The 13,454-nt window shown below is 41.3% G+C and overlaps 3 protein-coding genes across 11 annotated transcripts in view; 2 read left to right on the forward strand and 1 right to left on the reverse strand.

The window, feature by feature from the left end:
* Positions 1 to 432: 432 nt before the first annotated feature.
* Positions 433 to 1,964, reverse strand: LOC119022400 (interleukin-8-like). The gene is made up of 4 exons (XM_037103207.1): positions 1,802 to 1,964; positions 1,540 to 1,672; positions 1,292 to 1,378; positions 433 to 773 (listed from the first exon to the last, which is right to left on the reverse strand). Exons 1-4 carry the CDS (start codon positions 1,851 to 1,853, stop codon positions 761 to 763), a joined length of 285 nt encoding a protein of 94 aa, XP_036959102.1. The 5' UTR covers positions 1,854 to 1,964; the 3' UTR covers positions 433 to 760.
* A 4,623-nt stretch (positions 1,965 to 6,587) lies between these two features.
* LOC119022199 (permeability factor 2-like) lies at positions 6,588 to 7,813 on the forward strand. The gene is made up of 4 exons (XM_037102807.1): positions 6,588 to 6,850; positions 6,967 to 7,087; positions 7,215 to 7,301; positions 7,442 to 7,813. Exons 1-4 carry the CDS (start codon positions 6,784 to 6,786, stop codon positions 7,452 to 7,454), a joined length of 288 nt encoding a protein of 95 aa, XP_036958702.1. The 5' UTR covers positions 6,588 to 6,783; the 3' UTR covers positions 7,455 to 7,813.
* Positions 7,814 to 9,773: 1,960 nt separating this feature from the next.
* camk2d2 (calcium/calmodulin-dependent protein kinase (CaM kinase) II delta 2) overlaps positions 9,774 to 13,454 on the forward strand; it is a 39,479-nt gene continuing 35,798 nt past the window's right edge. For 5 of the 9 annotated variants that reach the window (XM_037102845.1, XM_037102837.1, XM_037102901.1 and 2 more), the window contains exon 1: positions 9,775 to 10,255. In XM_037102845.1, coding sequence (XP_036958740.1) covers positions 10,194 to 10,255 — 62 coding nt within the window. In that variant the 5' untranslated portion in view covers positions 9,775 to 10,193. Of the gene's footprint in view, positions 10,256 to 13,454 lie in introns of all 9 variants that reach the window. The other 4 variants (XM_037102881.1, XM_037102890.1, XM_037102874.1 and 1 more) reach the window with 3 other exon arrangements.

The raw sequence follows: 13,454 nt of genomic DNA on the forward strand, positions 1-13,454 counted from the left end.
AAACAGTAAAAAGGCCTCCCTGAAGACTGATAAGAGTGGACAGTCACACAGTGTTTATATGTCTCTTCCAGGCATTTTTTTTTTAAAAACAGCCTTTGGTGAGCTATTTTGTATATTATGTCAAGAGACAAAATCAGAGATGATTTCTGACCTCCGGTTGAAATTAAGGTAGAGTGCAATAAAAAATTAGAAAATATCAAATCAGACATTCTCTGTTGGTTGCGATTTAAGCCCTGAATTATGTTCTTTTACCTTCCATAAACATGTCTCACTAACGAGAAATTACAACAAAATCATACTAAACATCTGGACTAAGAGAGATTCTAGCTGACTTCTGCTTTGTAATGACACAATTTATTCACAATCATTGTCTAAATATTTTAGATGAAAATGTGCATGTAAGTTTTTGAAGAAGCAGGCGTACACATGACATGACTTTTATTATTTTATTGCACAGGTAGCCTATTTTTTTTTATTACAGTTCTTTACATAATTCTTGCTGCACATTTCAAATGCAAATATATTAATTGCATACAACAATATCTCCTCTGAAGTAAGCAGACATATGATGTTCAACATATAGTGCACAGTATAGCTTTGCGTCAAAGTATAAATGACTTTATCACAGCTGAAACAAAGTTCTTTCTCATGAAGCAAAACCAACTCTTGGTTCTCCCTCAGTGCAGTACATGTTTCCACTTTGAACCGAACCTAATAACTCCTTCTTTACATCTGGGTCAAATCTGTGAAGCTCCGTTCTTCAAGGTGCCTGCCTACAGAGAAAAAAATGTACATATATTATAATGTATAGAGCAGGCAGTCACAATGAAATGAATCAAAAATATGAATTTTTGTAATGAAAAAGTTTTAAATTCAATTATGTGGCTTGAAATTGGGTGTAAACATTTTTAACTGTAAATTCACATTTGTTGTTTTTCCAGTTTGGAAATTTATGATTAAGACTTTGGCTCCATTGTTGTCGGGAAGGAGGACGCCGCTTCTGGTTTTCAACAACAAGCTCGCCCTACTCAGCCAGTTAATGACTCATAGTTAGTCAGGTTTCTGGCAGAGTAAAGGTTTTAGATAAACTTAAATTCCCTTCTGTAAACTTCCTCGTCTTTTCCTGTAAACATAATGAACAAATGTTTATACTACTGCCATAAAAAAGAAAGGGTGCCTAGCAGTCAACACTAAAGCAATTAACCCCGACCATGAGAATTTAAAAATCTTATTGTTCAAACAGTGCCAATGCATTCACACGTTCATAAAAATATAGTGAAGGTGGACTTACTCAACCTGTCTCCTCGCAAGCACTTTTTTGACCCAGGGGGCATCAGGGTCAAGACAAATCTTTTGCCCGTTCTTTTTAAGAGTGGCTCTGCATCAAAGACAGGTCAGAAACATCAAACACAGCAATAAGACGTTATTTTATTACTCCTGACCTGCTGAGACACAGCCAACCACTTCCGGCTTCTTTCTTATGTTTTGAGAGGCTAAAATTACCAGAACAACTGTTGAACTTTGAGCCTAGAAACTTACATAATCTCGATTGCGTTGCAGTGAGAGCTGACAGGGTTCACCTCCACCTGTCCTATGTGACGTCCAATGGGCTTTCTCTCCTTTGTGATGCACTGGCATCGCAGAACAACTCCTTGATCCCCCAGGCTGATACCTGAGGTGGTGAGGGTCGGAGAAGGATATCCGGTTAAGCGCACCGCTGATTGCAGGTCACAAAGTGTCTGCAGAGAACACGCTGCAACAAAGAGCAAGAAACAAAATGCACATTTATGATTAGACTCACCCTCTGGAATAGTCAGGAAAACCAGGAGAGCCACGATAGTGATAACAGACATTTCTGCTCTGGAGCTGAAGTCAGAGAAGCAATCTGCAGGGATTTCTGAGACTGGTGTTAGTCAGTAGACTGCAGACATTCTTATAAAGTTTAGCTCTTCCCTCCGCAGTCGAAAACTATGATGCAAGGCTACTTTTTTTCCCCTTGTTTTCATTTCTCCTCCTTCGCTGATTCAAAGGAAGTTTTCACATCAACACTTTTGAAGATAACAGAAGTGCTTGGCCCAAAGTGGTGGGTTTGCTGCAATTCTCATTTAGTGGTTATTTTGATTTATTTGAGCAATAATCACTAATAAACAGAACAATACTAAAGAAACCAGAATACTTTTCTACATGCTTACTTTTGTCTTTGCATGATTGATTTTGGAATTGAGATGTTTGTTCTTTTTAAAATGACTTGAAATATCTGGGAAATTAATTTTCCTTTGATACAGGAAGGCATGTGGGATCGATTAAACCTGTATTTACGTACATTGCTGCAGTGGAGGTCGCTTAGCAGTTTATCTGGAATCTGTGCCAAACCAGCGAATTGTATTTATCTTAGCTGTCTCCATCCTAGTGTATTTAGGCATTTTGAAACACTCTGTTTAGATACTTTCCAGAATCCTTCCAACATCTCTGAGTAAATTCACCTCTTTGCTTCCCCCTTAAACAGAAGTGTGCAGAAAAAGAAAGATATGTTTTGGGTATAACCCTGACAAAGAACCCAAATAAGACAGTTTGTGACTTGATTTTAATGTAAAGATGTGCTGTGTAAATCTCAAATTGAGGTTTAACAATCCCCTAGACTTTACAACTACAGGTTCCATAGGGGAATGCTATGACAAGCCAGCGAGCTTGTCCCGGCATGACGCTCAACGTCACAGGAACGCTGTTACAAACATATGGAATTTAAACTCCAGCAGGGCCACCCACCCTCAGACAGATACCCTCAGACTCAAGGTTTTGTGTGAAGGTTACAAAGCAGTCAATTTTCGCCCCCTCCTCCAGCTTTTAGTAAATCCAAAAAAATCCCTGACATTTCCTGAAACCCCCCCAGAGGCGAGCGGCCAGATCCTCCTGCTGGCAGCTCTCACTTCCGTCTGTTGTATATCACCAGTTCTGAGAGCAGTCCAACTTTAGCCCAGCTGAAACTAATTGTTATTTTATTACAATGGAACATGCACGTGCTCAAGCAGCACAGTAGTACCTGAAGTATCAGCTTACCTCTGAGACACAAAGTAAAAGGAAAAAAACAAACGAGTGGGTGATGATAAGTCTATGATTCATTCCTGATTTTCCCAGCTTCTTTGCAGGTGGTATCGGTGTGCAGCGTCTGGTGAGTATGTGCCTGTGTTCGCTTTGTAGTCCACGCTTTATGATAAAGCAGTGATAGTGAATTTTATCTGGCAGAATGCCATTTTCAAGAGAGAGCAAGCTCTCCTTTACTGTACAGCATTGTACTCTACAACACTATAGTCTTGTATGTATGCTGTGGTATGGAATGCTATAAAATTCCTAAATGGACCTATGTAATGCTATGTTAGAGCAATGCTAAGGAAGGCAACATGTGCAACAACATAACATTGAGAAGACCCAAATACAACAATTCTTGTTTTTTTCCACTTATCTGATATTTTTTGGCTATAAACATACTTGTGTAGAGGTGGGTGGAGTGGTGCAGCTGATATTTATACCTTTAAAAAAAAAACCAACACTTTCTTACATAAAATTAGCGCTAAACAGAAAGTGCAGCTGAGGTGGAAATTTTTGCTGAAAGTTTATCATCGTTTCCTCATCTCATCTAGAAGGACTGTCACAACTCAATGGCCGGATTAAATATTTACTAATTCAATTTCCCCCAAATCACAGATAAGTTTATTTACTTTGCACCTTTTTGTTTTTTTAGGTAGAATTTTCTATTTCTCTCCTGTGACAGTGCTTTGCCTATGCTCTGTTAGGTTTATTCACAAAAACTACCTGATTAGGATTCAGAAAATATCATGGCTTGGCTTAAAAAAAAAAAAAGTTGATCAGATAGAGTTGGCCCGACTTCTCGTGAAAAATGGTAATTTTTTGTTCGCCACAAAATGGCAGATAATGTCCCCAAGTGTCCTTGACTTGACTTGTGGTCAGCCATTTGGCATCCTTGCAATGACGCCACTAACTCTGATATGAAAGGTGGCTCATAAACAGATCTGGAAGTGATATGCCACGTTGGGTACAAATGTAAACCTAGGATTTATCCGTGGTTTGCAGAGACGTCAACTGCTAACATAATATCCTGGAGACTAGGCTGAATCTCAAGGGATCAACAAGGAAATTGAGATTCATCTTCTTTATCCCTGAATTTAACTGCAGTACAGCTGCTATTTGATGAGTTATTCCGGCTGTACCAAAATGGACTACTTACTAACTAACTTTGCCATCTCTTTACCGTCAACCCTCTTGGATTCATAATAACATGCTATTACCTTGAATAATACACCATGACCAAGAGGATGCCGGGTCACTTTAGTTTAGTCTGGGTGCATATTTACCACATTGAAGTGGTTTTTCTCCACTGCAACTATGAAAGTTTTTGGTGAGATCAGGGGGAAGTTTTAGATATCCAAATATCTATGTATCATGCTGTCAAAGACAATTTCATCATACATCCTCTCATGATCCCATGAAGGTTCGGGGCCTGTTCCTCTTTCTGTGTGTGTGTGTGTGTGTGTGTGTGTGTGTGTGTGTGTGTGTGTGTGTGAAATTGATTGTGCTCTACGAAAGGAAATCTTGCAATTCAGAATTAAATGAAAGGAATTAAAGTATTTGCGATTTGTCTTGCCAGTGTTATGAACATGAAAGCCTGAAATGCGGTAAATGCACACACCCTAAACCCTTCATTATATTTCTATATTTCTCTCTTCATTATATTTTCCATTGTAAAAATAATCTGATAACACCATCACAGACTGAATTTGGGGTGACGGTGGGTCACATGTTTCTGAACTTATGTTCGTCACATGCTGCCGGACAGGGAATTTTTATTAATCTCACCACATGCATTGAAGTCCACAAAACCTCACCTTAAATCCAGGACTTTCCAGTGAAGTTGATCACGTGGTGTCTTTAACCAAAACATAACTTCCAGCCTGTCTGAGATTTATCTTAATTCCTCTTTAATTGAAAAAAAATAAATAAAAAATACTCCTCATAGACAAAAACTGTAAGTCAGCACATATCAGTGGGGCGACAACTGAAAAATTAATGTGTCAAAACCACAAGATTACCCTCCATTGTTCATAAGTTACACCACACTTCCTTCTGTTTTGAGAGAGTGGCCGACGTGACGTGATGACTGCAGGCAGATGTGTTGGAGCTTGTTGAGATTGCATCAGGCTTTTTAGCCAGCCGTTGCACTAGGAATGTCACAAGCATGAGCCAGCATACATTATGCATGACCTTTTTGATGAGTGTCATAAATCCCCTGCAATAATGTGCTCTTTATCAGTGACGCATTAAAAATCAGAAGTTTCTCTCTATACCTTCATACTTAATGTAAATTATTTTTTATTGTAACTCTTATCTGGAAAGGAGCTGATATCGGACACCATGTTACTTTCTGTATCTTTCTAATACACAGTACTCACCTTTGATGAACTCCATCAGCTGGGTAGCTGACTGACCTTTATTTGGCTTTAAGAGTAGCGAACATAGGAGTGCATGCAGGGCAGTGTTTGAAATTGTTATTGTGTTCTAGTATGAATCAGCATTCTTAACTCAAAACCACAGGACATTGGGACATTTTCCGTCTGTGTTAGCGGCAACAAAACTTTGAACCATAAGCACAGCATTGTTACGCCATGAAATTCAAAACAAAATTGCAAGTTGCAACATAAATGAATGCTAAGTTTCAATGCGTCCATCGTTTGTAAAAAACATGCATTGCCAACATTTATTATAAGGACTGGGCTGAAGCACTTTACATCGACACCTGTGCAGAAAAAGAATAAAAGAAGAGAATAAAAATACCAAGCACAAACCTGAGCCAAGGGACACATATAGAAACACAAATACAGACCAATGCACGAGCATACAGAGAAAGCATTCAGAAACCAGTCGTCACCCAGAGCAAGGAAAGCAAAAGAGGTTTTACTTTTGGCCCGCGGTACTGCCAAGAGGTTGTGATTGGAGGACATGAGAGGCTGTTCACTTGTGTAAGGGTTTAGTAGCTCAGAAATGTAGACAGCAGCTAAGCTGTGCAGCGCCTTTTAAGTGATAAAAAGAATCTTAAATCAGTTCAGAACTCTGAATGCAGCAACGTGAAATAGGAGCCATGTGAATGGACTTTCCCCTCTCCTTCCTGACTGTGACATTTATGACAAAACCTGAGGGGGACATTCATCAGCCACTCATTCATGGATTGCATCTGGTTGTTCATTTTATTGCATGCAGTCAATGAATCAGCTGTCAGTTGATCAACAGATAATCGGTGAGCAAATGTTTAATGAACTGCTAACGGCAATGTCTAATTTTCAAAGAATGTTTCTCAAGCATTCTTGTCACAGCAGATATTACAGATTTTTAGTCACTGTGTTTTTCCTAACGTAGCTCTGTCTTAGTGACAAGCGTTGAACCATGAATCCTCTTCATATCCTTCTGGTGTAAATTCCCGGTCAGCTTGCCGACAATCCCAGGTTGCGCAACCTGGCTGAGGCAACTACATGACTCACTTCCAGGAGGCAGCTATATAAAGAGAGACTTTCCTCTTCAGCGCTAGATTCAAACAGCAGAGCAAGAAGGCAGCTGAACAAAGAAAAGGAAAAGCTGAGGAGAAAGGAAACCAGGCAAAAGAAAAAAGCTGAAAGAGAAACATCGTCCTCTTTTCTTCATCAGACAACTTGTCCACTCTCTGAAGGAAGTTCTTATTCTTTAGTGTTAATTGTTGCAGAGCTTGTAAAAGGCACAATGATGAGCAGCAGAGTCTTCGTCGCCGCTATTGTGGGGCTCCTGGCCTTCCTCGCCATCAGTGAAGGTAAGATCTCGCTATTCAAACTCTCATTACTGCAGCTAATTCTGCTGGCAGCGCATCAAGAGTCATGAGTATAGACTGTTGCACTTTGTGACCATGTGACACCTGTCTCCTAACAGCGAGCCTGGGAGTGGAGCTGCACTGCCGCTGCATCCAAACAGAGAGCAAACCGATCGGCCGCCACATTGAGAAGGTGGAGCTGATTCCTGCCAACTCCCACTGCGAGGAGACCGAGATCATGTAAGACCTGATTTCAAAACCTCCATCCCTGCTGGTGTTGATCCCTGATGGTGTCGATAGAGTTTTGTCGTCGCCACTTATCGGCCTCATCGACATAGTTCTGACTGTTTCTTGTTTGGTGTTGCAGTGCCACTCTGAAGAGGACAGGCCAAGAGGTTTGCCTGGACCCCGAGGCTCCCTGGGTGAAGAAAGTGATTCAGAAGATCCTGTCCAAGTAAGTACAGGTCAAACATACAGTTTAAGGCCACCCAAACACATTCATAGTCTCATTTTCTTAACTGCATAACGTGACAGAAAATGCCAGCTTTCACTTTTGATACACAAATTAACTGTTCTTTCTTCGTTTCCCTGCAGCGCGAGACGTTGAGCAGACTGGAAGAGATGTGCTTCATGACTCCGAGCTGTTTACTGTATCGACCAAAGACAACCAAAGACCAAAAAGTATTGATGAGCTGATTTGATCTTGCTCATTTTTTTAAAATGTCCTTATCATTTGTTGAAAATGACAAAAGATTTTATCTACTCAGAGTATGTTTGTATCAAACATATTATTTATTATAGTTATTAATATTATGTCTGTATGTCACGTATGTGTTTTACTGTTTCTTTAACTTATGTCTTTAACATATTTATTTCTGTATTTATGAGACATAAATGTATCTGGAATCTGGATTTCAAGATCTGGCTCTGACAATCTGTTGTTTAATAAAGGAAGTACTCATGAAATTGAAAGTGGTTTCTCTCTGTTTTGTCTCGCTTGCATATTATCATTTGCCCTTCATGCTGTATGAAAGAATACAGTCATCAGGTTTCCAACTTGAATTGATGTGATCTGCATATACAGGCCTATTGTATTCTACTTTGCTGTCGCTGGTAGAATATGAAAGGAAGTTTGTACTGTAAGACTTAAGTCGATCATTTTTGAAATTGATATCAAGTCCTCTGCTATGAGAGAACACCATTTCTTACTTAAATACAGTTCTATAATAAAAAAAAAACTACAATGGAACTCAGTCAAGTGCGGACCTCTGCCAAGGACGATAACACTGTATCACTCTGAATTTTAAACCATAACTGCTTCACCACGTCCATCATATGTTTCATTGTATTGTAGAAGAATGTCATTTTTGATTTGGATCAGCACGAAATTGTTCCTTGCTCATAGATACCAGACACCTAAACACGGCAGATTGTTTTTAATCAAGTCCCATGCATTATTCATTGTAAGGTTGACATAAATGTATTAAAATGACTTGTCTTATCTTACTTATCTTGACTTGTTAAAGAAAGTGAAAAAAACGTTCTGCACCCGTGTCTCTATCAGGATCTGCACCAAAAGTTACTGGGATCTGTTCTGGGCTGAGCACCATCCTCCATCAAAGCTTTGTGTAAATCTGTTCTGTAGTTTTTGTGTGATCCTGATCACAAACCTAACCAGGAAACAAACAAGCGTAACCTTCTTGGTGGAGCTAATGACTAATAACGTAATGTTTTATGCGTGCTAGCTCTTCACTTTCGTACGTGAGGAAGTAGTTAGAGTGTGTCCCCTCAGTCAACTGTGGGCCTTTTCCACTTCCTCAAGGAAGTTTACATCAGTGGAATCTACATTACACCACATGATGCTGGTGTCAGCAAACTGTGCCTCGAGTCATGTCCGCTTGTTACTGCACTTGCATCAAACTTCTTACCCTAACCCTTACAGAAATATTCCCTGAAAACAAGAGCTGAATGGTTCCCCAACAATGTAATGTTTCACTTTTGTAATGTTGAGGACGAACAAGAGACAGATTATGAATAGCTGCAGAGCGTCTTCATTAATGACATTTACAGCATCTTTCATTAAACAGAAACTGGCTGGTTGAAGCAGATGTCTTTGAAAGTCAAGCTGAAATGGTTGTTGGATTAAGTAGCTGGTCTAACGAATTGTGATTATTGTTTATTAATAATCAAAACAAAATACAAAAAGCATGTATGTATGTATGTATACATTACTGATTTATATATGCTGTGAGAAATTGTGATAATGTAGTCTTATGGAGAAGTTTGTTTAAAATGTGTAGTTCTCCACACAGAATTACCCAGATGACATCATCAGGGTTGTTTTCCAAGACTCTACCGAGGTCTCTCCAGAGACCAAGAGGACACAAATCTGGTGAAGTGGGAGGTTATAATCAACCTATCAGCCTACAAAGTTGATAGATTTTGTTGCATACTATCCAGCTTGCTCATGGAATAACTCGCTAGTAGATCTAAAACTGAACACATGTTTATCCACTGATGAATTTAAGGGCATCATACATTATGTAGGAATGTGGTGAAGGATGCATGTTGTTGTTTTTTTTCCTTTCACTGTGTTTGAACACCTGTTACCTTATTTTACCGTGGCTTTTCTTGTGCTGTTGACCACGTCTCTCTTGTAAAAGACATACTGATCTCAGTTGGGACAATAATGGTAAAATAAAGCTGAAATAAATACAAATAAATAAATAATAGATTGATTTCATGTTAAGTAGCCTGAACTGTCTCGTGTCTTTCCAGAATCATAGCTGCACTAAAGCCATATTTAAATAAATGCTTACACCTGTGTTATTATGGTTGATATCTACAGCTTTTTATCATTCTTGCTCTTTGTTTGTTGGTGGCCTGTGTGAGGATGCAGGAAAAGGGGCGGGCCCGAGCGCACAGCTGGGGGTAGGTGCGGTAGTGCGGCGTCTGATGCGCGCAGAGAGAGACGACCCTGACGGCGCCGCACGGACACGCACCGCAGACACCGGGATGCACACAAAATGCTGCGTCTACGAGCTGTGACAAACCTCCGTGTGTGAAGAAAAAAAGAAAAAAAAAAACGAAACAGCGAACGACAAACGCCGGAAGCTCCCCCTCGTCCACGTTGAAGCGTTCGCGCAGGAAGCGCATTTGCCGCAGAAAACACCATCCCGCCAGAGCTCCCGCCGATGCGCTTCAGCTGTGCATGAATCCCTCCGTTTGCCTTGCAGGGTCCAGGACTGAAACCGGGCGGCGCTGACGACCGAGTGTGGTGGATACTGTTGAGTGAGTGCACCTTATCCGCGTCTCCGTCCGCACACCCCTTGGCACCACCGTCAGGATGGCGTTAACGATCTGCACGAGATTCACCGACGAATATCAGCTGTTCGAGGAGCTGGGGAAGTAAGGGAGCTTTTTTTTTTTGTTTTGTTTTGGGGTTTTTTCCCCCCAATTATTATTATTTTCATCTGGCATCATCTCTGTATGAAATGTCAGCCTGTTATGTAATAGGCCGCCTTGGCTTAGGGACGCAGATTCCAGGCTGTGTGTGTGTGTTTGTGTGTGTGCGTTTTTGTCGGCTTGCGCGTGAGTGTGCGCGATAGTGTAGCCGTGAAACCTTTGATGCGAGCTGCTAAATACGCGATCGTGTAGCCTAACTTGCAGGCCTGATGTGCAAATGCAACCCCCCCTTGTTTGTTTTTAATCCCACGTCTGAATATCCTGCTCAGGAGAGAAGATGTCGAAAAAAAAAAAAACCGAGCGCGTCGTCGCCCGCCTGCATCCTCCCGTGCAGCCACCCGACGTTGCGTGTCGACCTTTGGGTGCCACAGGAGGGCCGAGGGGCCCCCATGTTGTAAACTGAAATGTATTGGGGTGTGTGAAATGGTGAGATTCGGTAATCCCCCCCTCCCCTCTATCTCTCTCACACCCCTCCCCAAATCCTCCTCCTCCTCCCGCGTGACAGAAATACACACTCGGTAATGCGACAGCAGACCATGTAGTTGGCGATGACACATTCCCCAGCCAAGCACCGAGCTGCGGTCAATTATCAGACACAGGCAGGGAATTCCTCACCCCTGAGAGGGGAGTGTTGGGGGGGGGCAGAAAGATCCACGCACCAGTGTGGACGTGTGCTACCTGACTGCCCAGCTCCCTGCAGTCAGTGAACGCCACACAGTCCCAGATATCTGCACCCTGGGCTCAGCACCCCCCAGTTACCCAATGTCTCCCGCTTAGCATCCCCTAACCTCAAGCCTGTATTTGTATTTCTAGTGAGAAAGAGGAGATCCCCTCTCTAGCCTCAATCCCCACCCCCCACGTTTATGATCCTCTACTGTGTTCATCTTACACCATCTGTCATTAATAATGCAGCCATATTGCTTTTATAGTACCTTTTAACTCACCTGATCTCTTTACTGTGTGTGGCACCATTTTGCTCTGCACATGTACAGCAGAGTAGCTGGTAGAGGCTGATGGAGTGAAGATAGCACAATGGTTTTTTTTTAATCCAAATACCTGGATACAGTTCATTATTCAGAGATATTCACGCTGCCGGAAAATGAGTAAAGTGGTTAAGTTAGATCAGAAAATTCAGCTGTTGAAGGACTGTATATGCCTCTGCATAAGTCTGCATCAGTTTCTTGGACATTATTTTCGTGTGGTTTTGCTGTTTTACTGCAGATCGATTTAAAAAGACTCCACTCTGCTCGCCTCAACATTATCAGCAGCTGGCAGACTAATGTAGTAAATAACTCGAGTAAGTGATGAATTTTTCAATTTCATAAAATAAGTCGTAGATAGCTCCGTATTCCAACAGTCATCGCTGTCATTGAGGGTTTGGTCAGTAACCCGTGTCTCTCCTCCCTTGGCTCACGCAGTAAAAAAGATAATACATTTCCTGCTATCCCTGCACAATTTGTCCAATCAGGACAGAGAACTCCATAAAGAGGCGGCCTTGTCTGCTTGTGAATGTGCAGCGCAGGATCCACCTGTTTGCTTCTCGCTCTGGCGATTACCGTTCTGCGTTCGTGGGGTGACGTAGAAAGGAGTGAGCGGATTGCTTACCGCAGGCAGTGTGCTAAAATAATGACAAAATGCTTACAGCAGCTTTAAAGTAATAATGTTTAAATTTCTAGAAGCATAGCAGCAAGGTTTACAGGATGGGGATTTGGTATTTGCGCAAAATACAGAATTTGAACTATATAAAAGGTTACCCAGACCCATGCACCCATGGGAAGCCTTTTTACATAATTGTGTGTTACAACTCATTTTGGAATCCATATTTGTCTGAGATGTTCCGGGCGCACAGGTGATTTTATTGTGTAGCTTCGGCACATTCTGTCACACAAGACTGAACAGACTAAGTCAACAGACATAGTTGGCATTTGCGCCTCACAGTGCCATGCTACCCAGCTGTACTGAAGGAAATTTGTTATGTAACATGTTATACTCTGATCATTTCCTTTACCAAATCCCCTATAAATTAGAGGTAAGCTTTAGTGGCAAGCTGCTCACTCCAGAGGATGTTAGATAACATGTTTATGGAACATATATACTATATACGGAGCAGTGTATACGTGGCCACAACGATTATGTTATTTCTCATATTTGATCACTGATTATATCAAACCTCCCTCCCACATCCCGCCATGGTTACACTGCATGTGAAAGAAAAAGGGTTCATTTCAGGTAATGAGTAGATTTTTTTTGCTTTGTCTCTCCAGCGTCCGCACCCAAGTGCTTCTAACTGTTTGTGATAGCTCTGATGCTGCCGGAATATCTCTGATGTTGTCTGGAGTGAGGCAGGATGGGAACTTTTTTTTTTTTTTTGTTTGAAAGAGAAGGTGTGCACAGACAGAGATGGAGGCTGAATAGCAGAGCGTCCTGCATGGCTGCAGAGCTGAAGCGCCATGGCTGCATTTAGAGATGAGAGATGCAGCACTTTGCTCTTCTCCTCCCTCAAATATAGCTGACCTAGTTTTTTGATCTTCATACATGTGCCTGGAACACCAGAACAACACATGGCTCGAACAATAGAGGGCTGGCAGGCACGTCCGTTGGTGTTGCTGGTCTTCTGTAGCGATGAGGACAGTGTGTACTGTAGGTACTGGGTGTGAGCGTGCTCGAGTGGGTAGCCGCACAGATACTGCATCCGTGCTTTTGTGCCATTTTAATGTTGAATTGCGACCGTAAAACATCAATTTTAGCTCAGCCATGTTTGTTATTACCTACCTATGACACCTAAGGGCTGTTTGATAGAGCTAAATGATCAGTTCAATCAGGTTTATTTCAGTTAATCTGGCTTATTCTCAGGAAAGCCTTTTTGATAAAGCATTAAGTTTGATTAGTTAAATGTCGAAATGTACATTATGCAACAATTTCACCCCAAAATAAGATCTTCAAAATCATTTTTATGGTACACTGACCTGTAAAAGGAATTATGGTGTCTCTTTTATTTGCACTCTGTGCCCCAAACAGCTTTTTTTTTCACTGTGTTACTTATTTAAAAGGGTACGATCTGTTTGAGTGTTTAAAATACCAGAAGAATATTCATTGAATATTAATATTAACTCTGTAAATCTCCAAGAATAGAGGCAGCACA

This window comes from Acanthopagrus latus, chromosome 1 (assembly GCF_904848185.1).
Source record: "Acanthopagrus latus isolate v.2019 chromosome 1, fAcaLat1.1, whole genome shotgun sequence".
NCBI classification, from domain to species: domain Eukaryota; kingdom Metazoa; phylum Chordata; class Actinopteri; order Spariformes; family Sparidae; genus Acanthopagrus; species Acanthopagrus latus.

Excerpts from the sequence above, each read along its gene's own strand:
- LOC119022400 (XM_037103207.1), bottom strand. The coding sequence starts at position 1,853 with ATGTCTGTTATCACTATCGTGGCTCTCCTGGTTTTCCTGACTATTCCA. Across the intron at positions 1,673-1,801 it reads TTTCCTGACTATTCCAGAGG|GTATCAGCCTGGGGGATCAA; the intron begins GTGAGTCTAATC and ends TCACCACCTCAG. Across the intron at positions 1,379-1,539 it reads TGCAACGCAATCGAGATTAT|AGCCACTCTTAAAAAGAACG; the intron begins GTAAGTTTCTAG and ends TCTTTGATGCAG.
- LOC119022199 (XM_037102807.1), top strand. The coding sequence starts at position 6,784 with ATGATGAGCAGCAGAGTCTTCGTCGCCGCTATTGTGGGGCTCCTGGCC. Across the intron at positions 6,851-6,966 it reads CTTCCTCGCCATCAGTGAAG|CGAGCCTGGGAGTGGAGCTG; the intron begins GTAAGATCTCGC and ends GTCTCCTAACAG. Across the intron at positions 7,088-7,214 it reads TGCGAGGAGACCGAGATCAT|TGCCACTCTGAAGAGGACAG; the intron begins GTAAGACCTGAT and ends TTGGTGTTGCAG.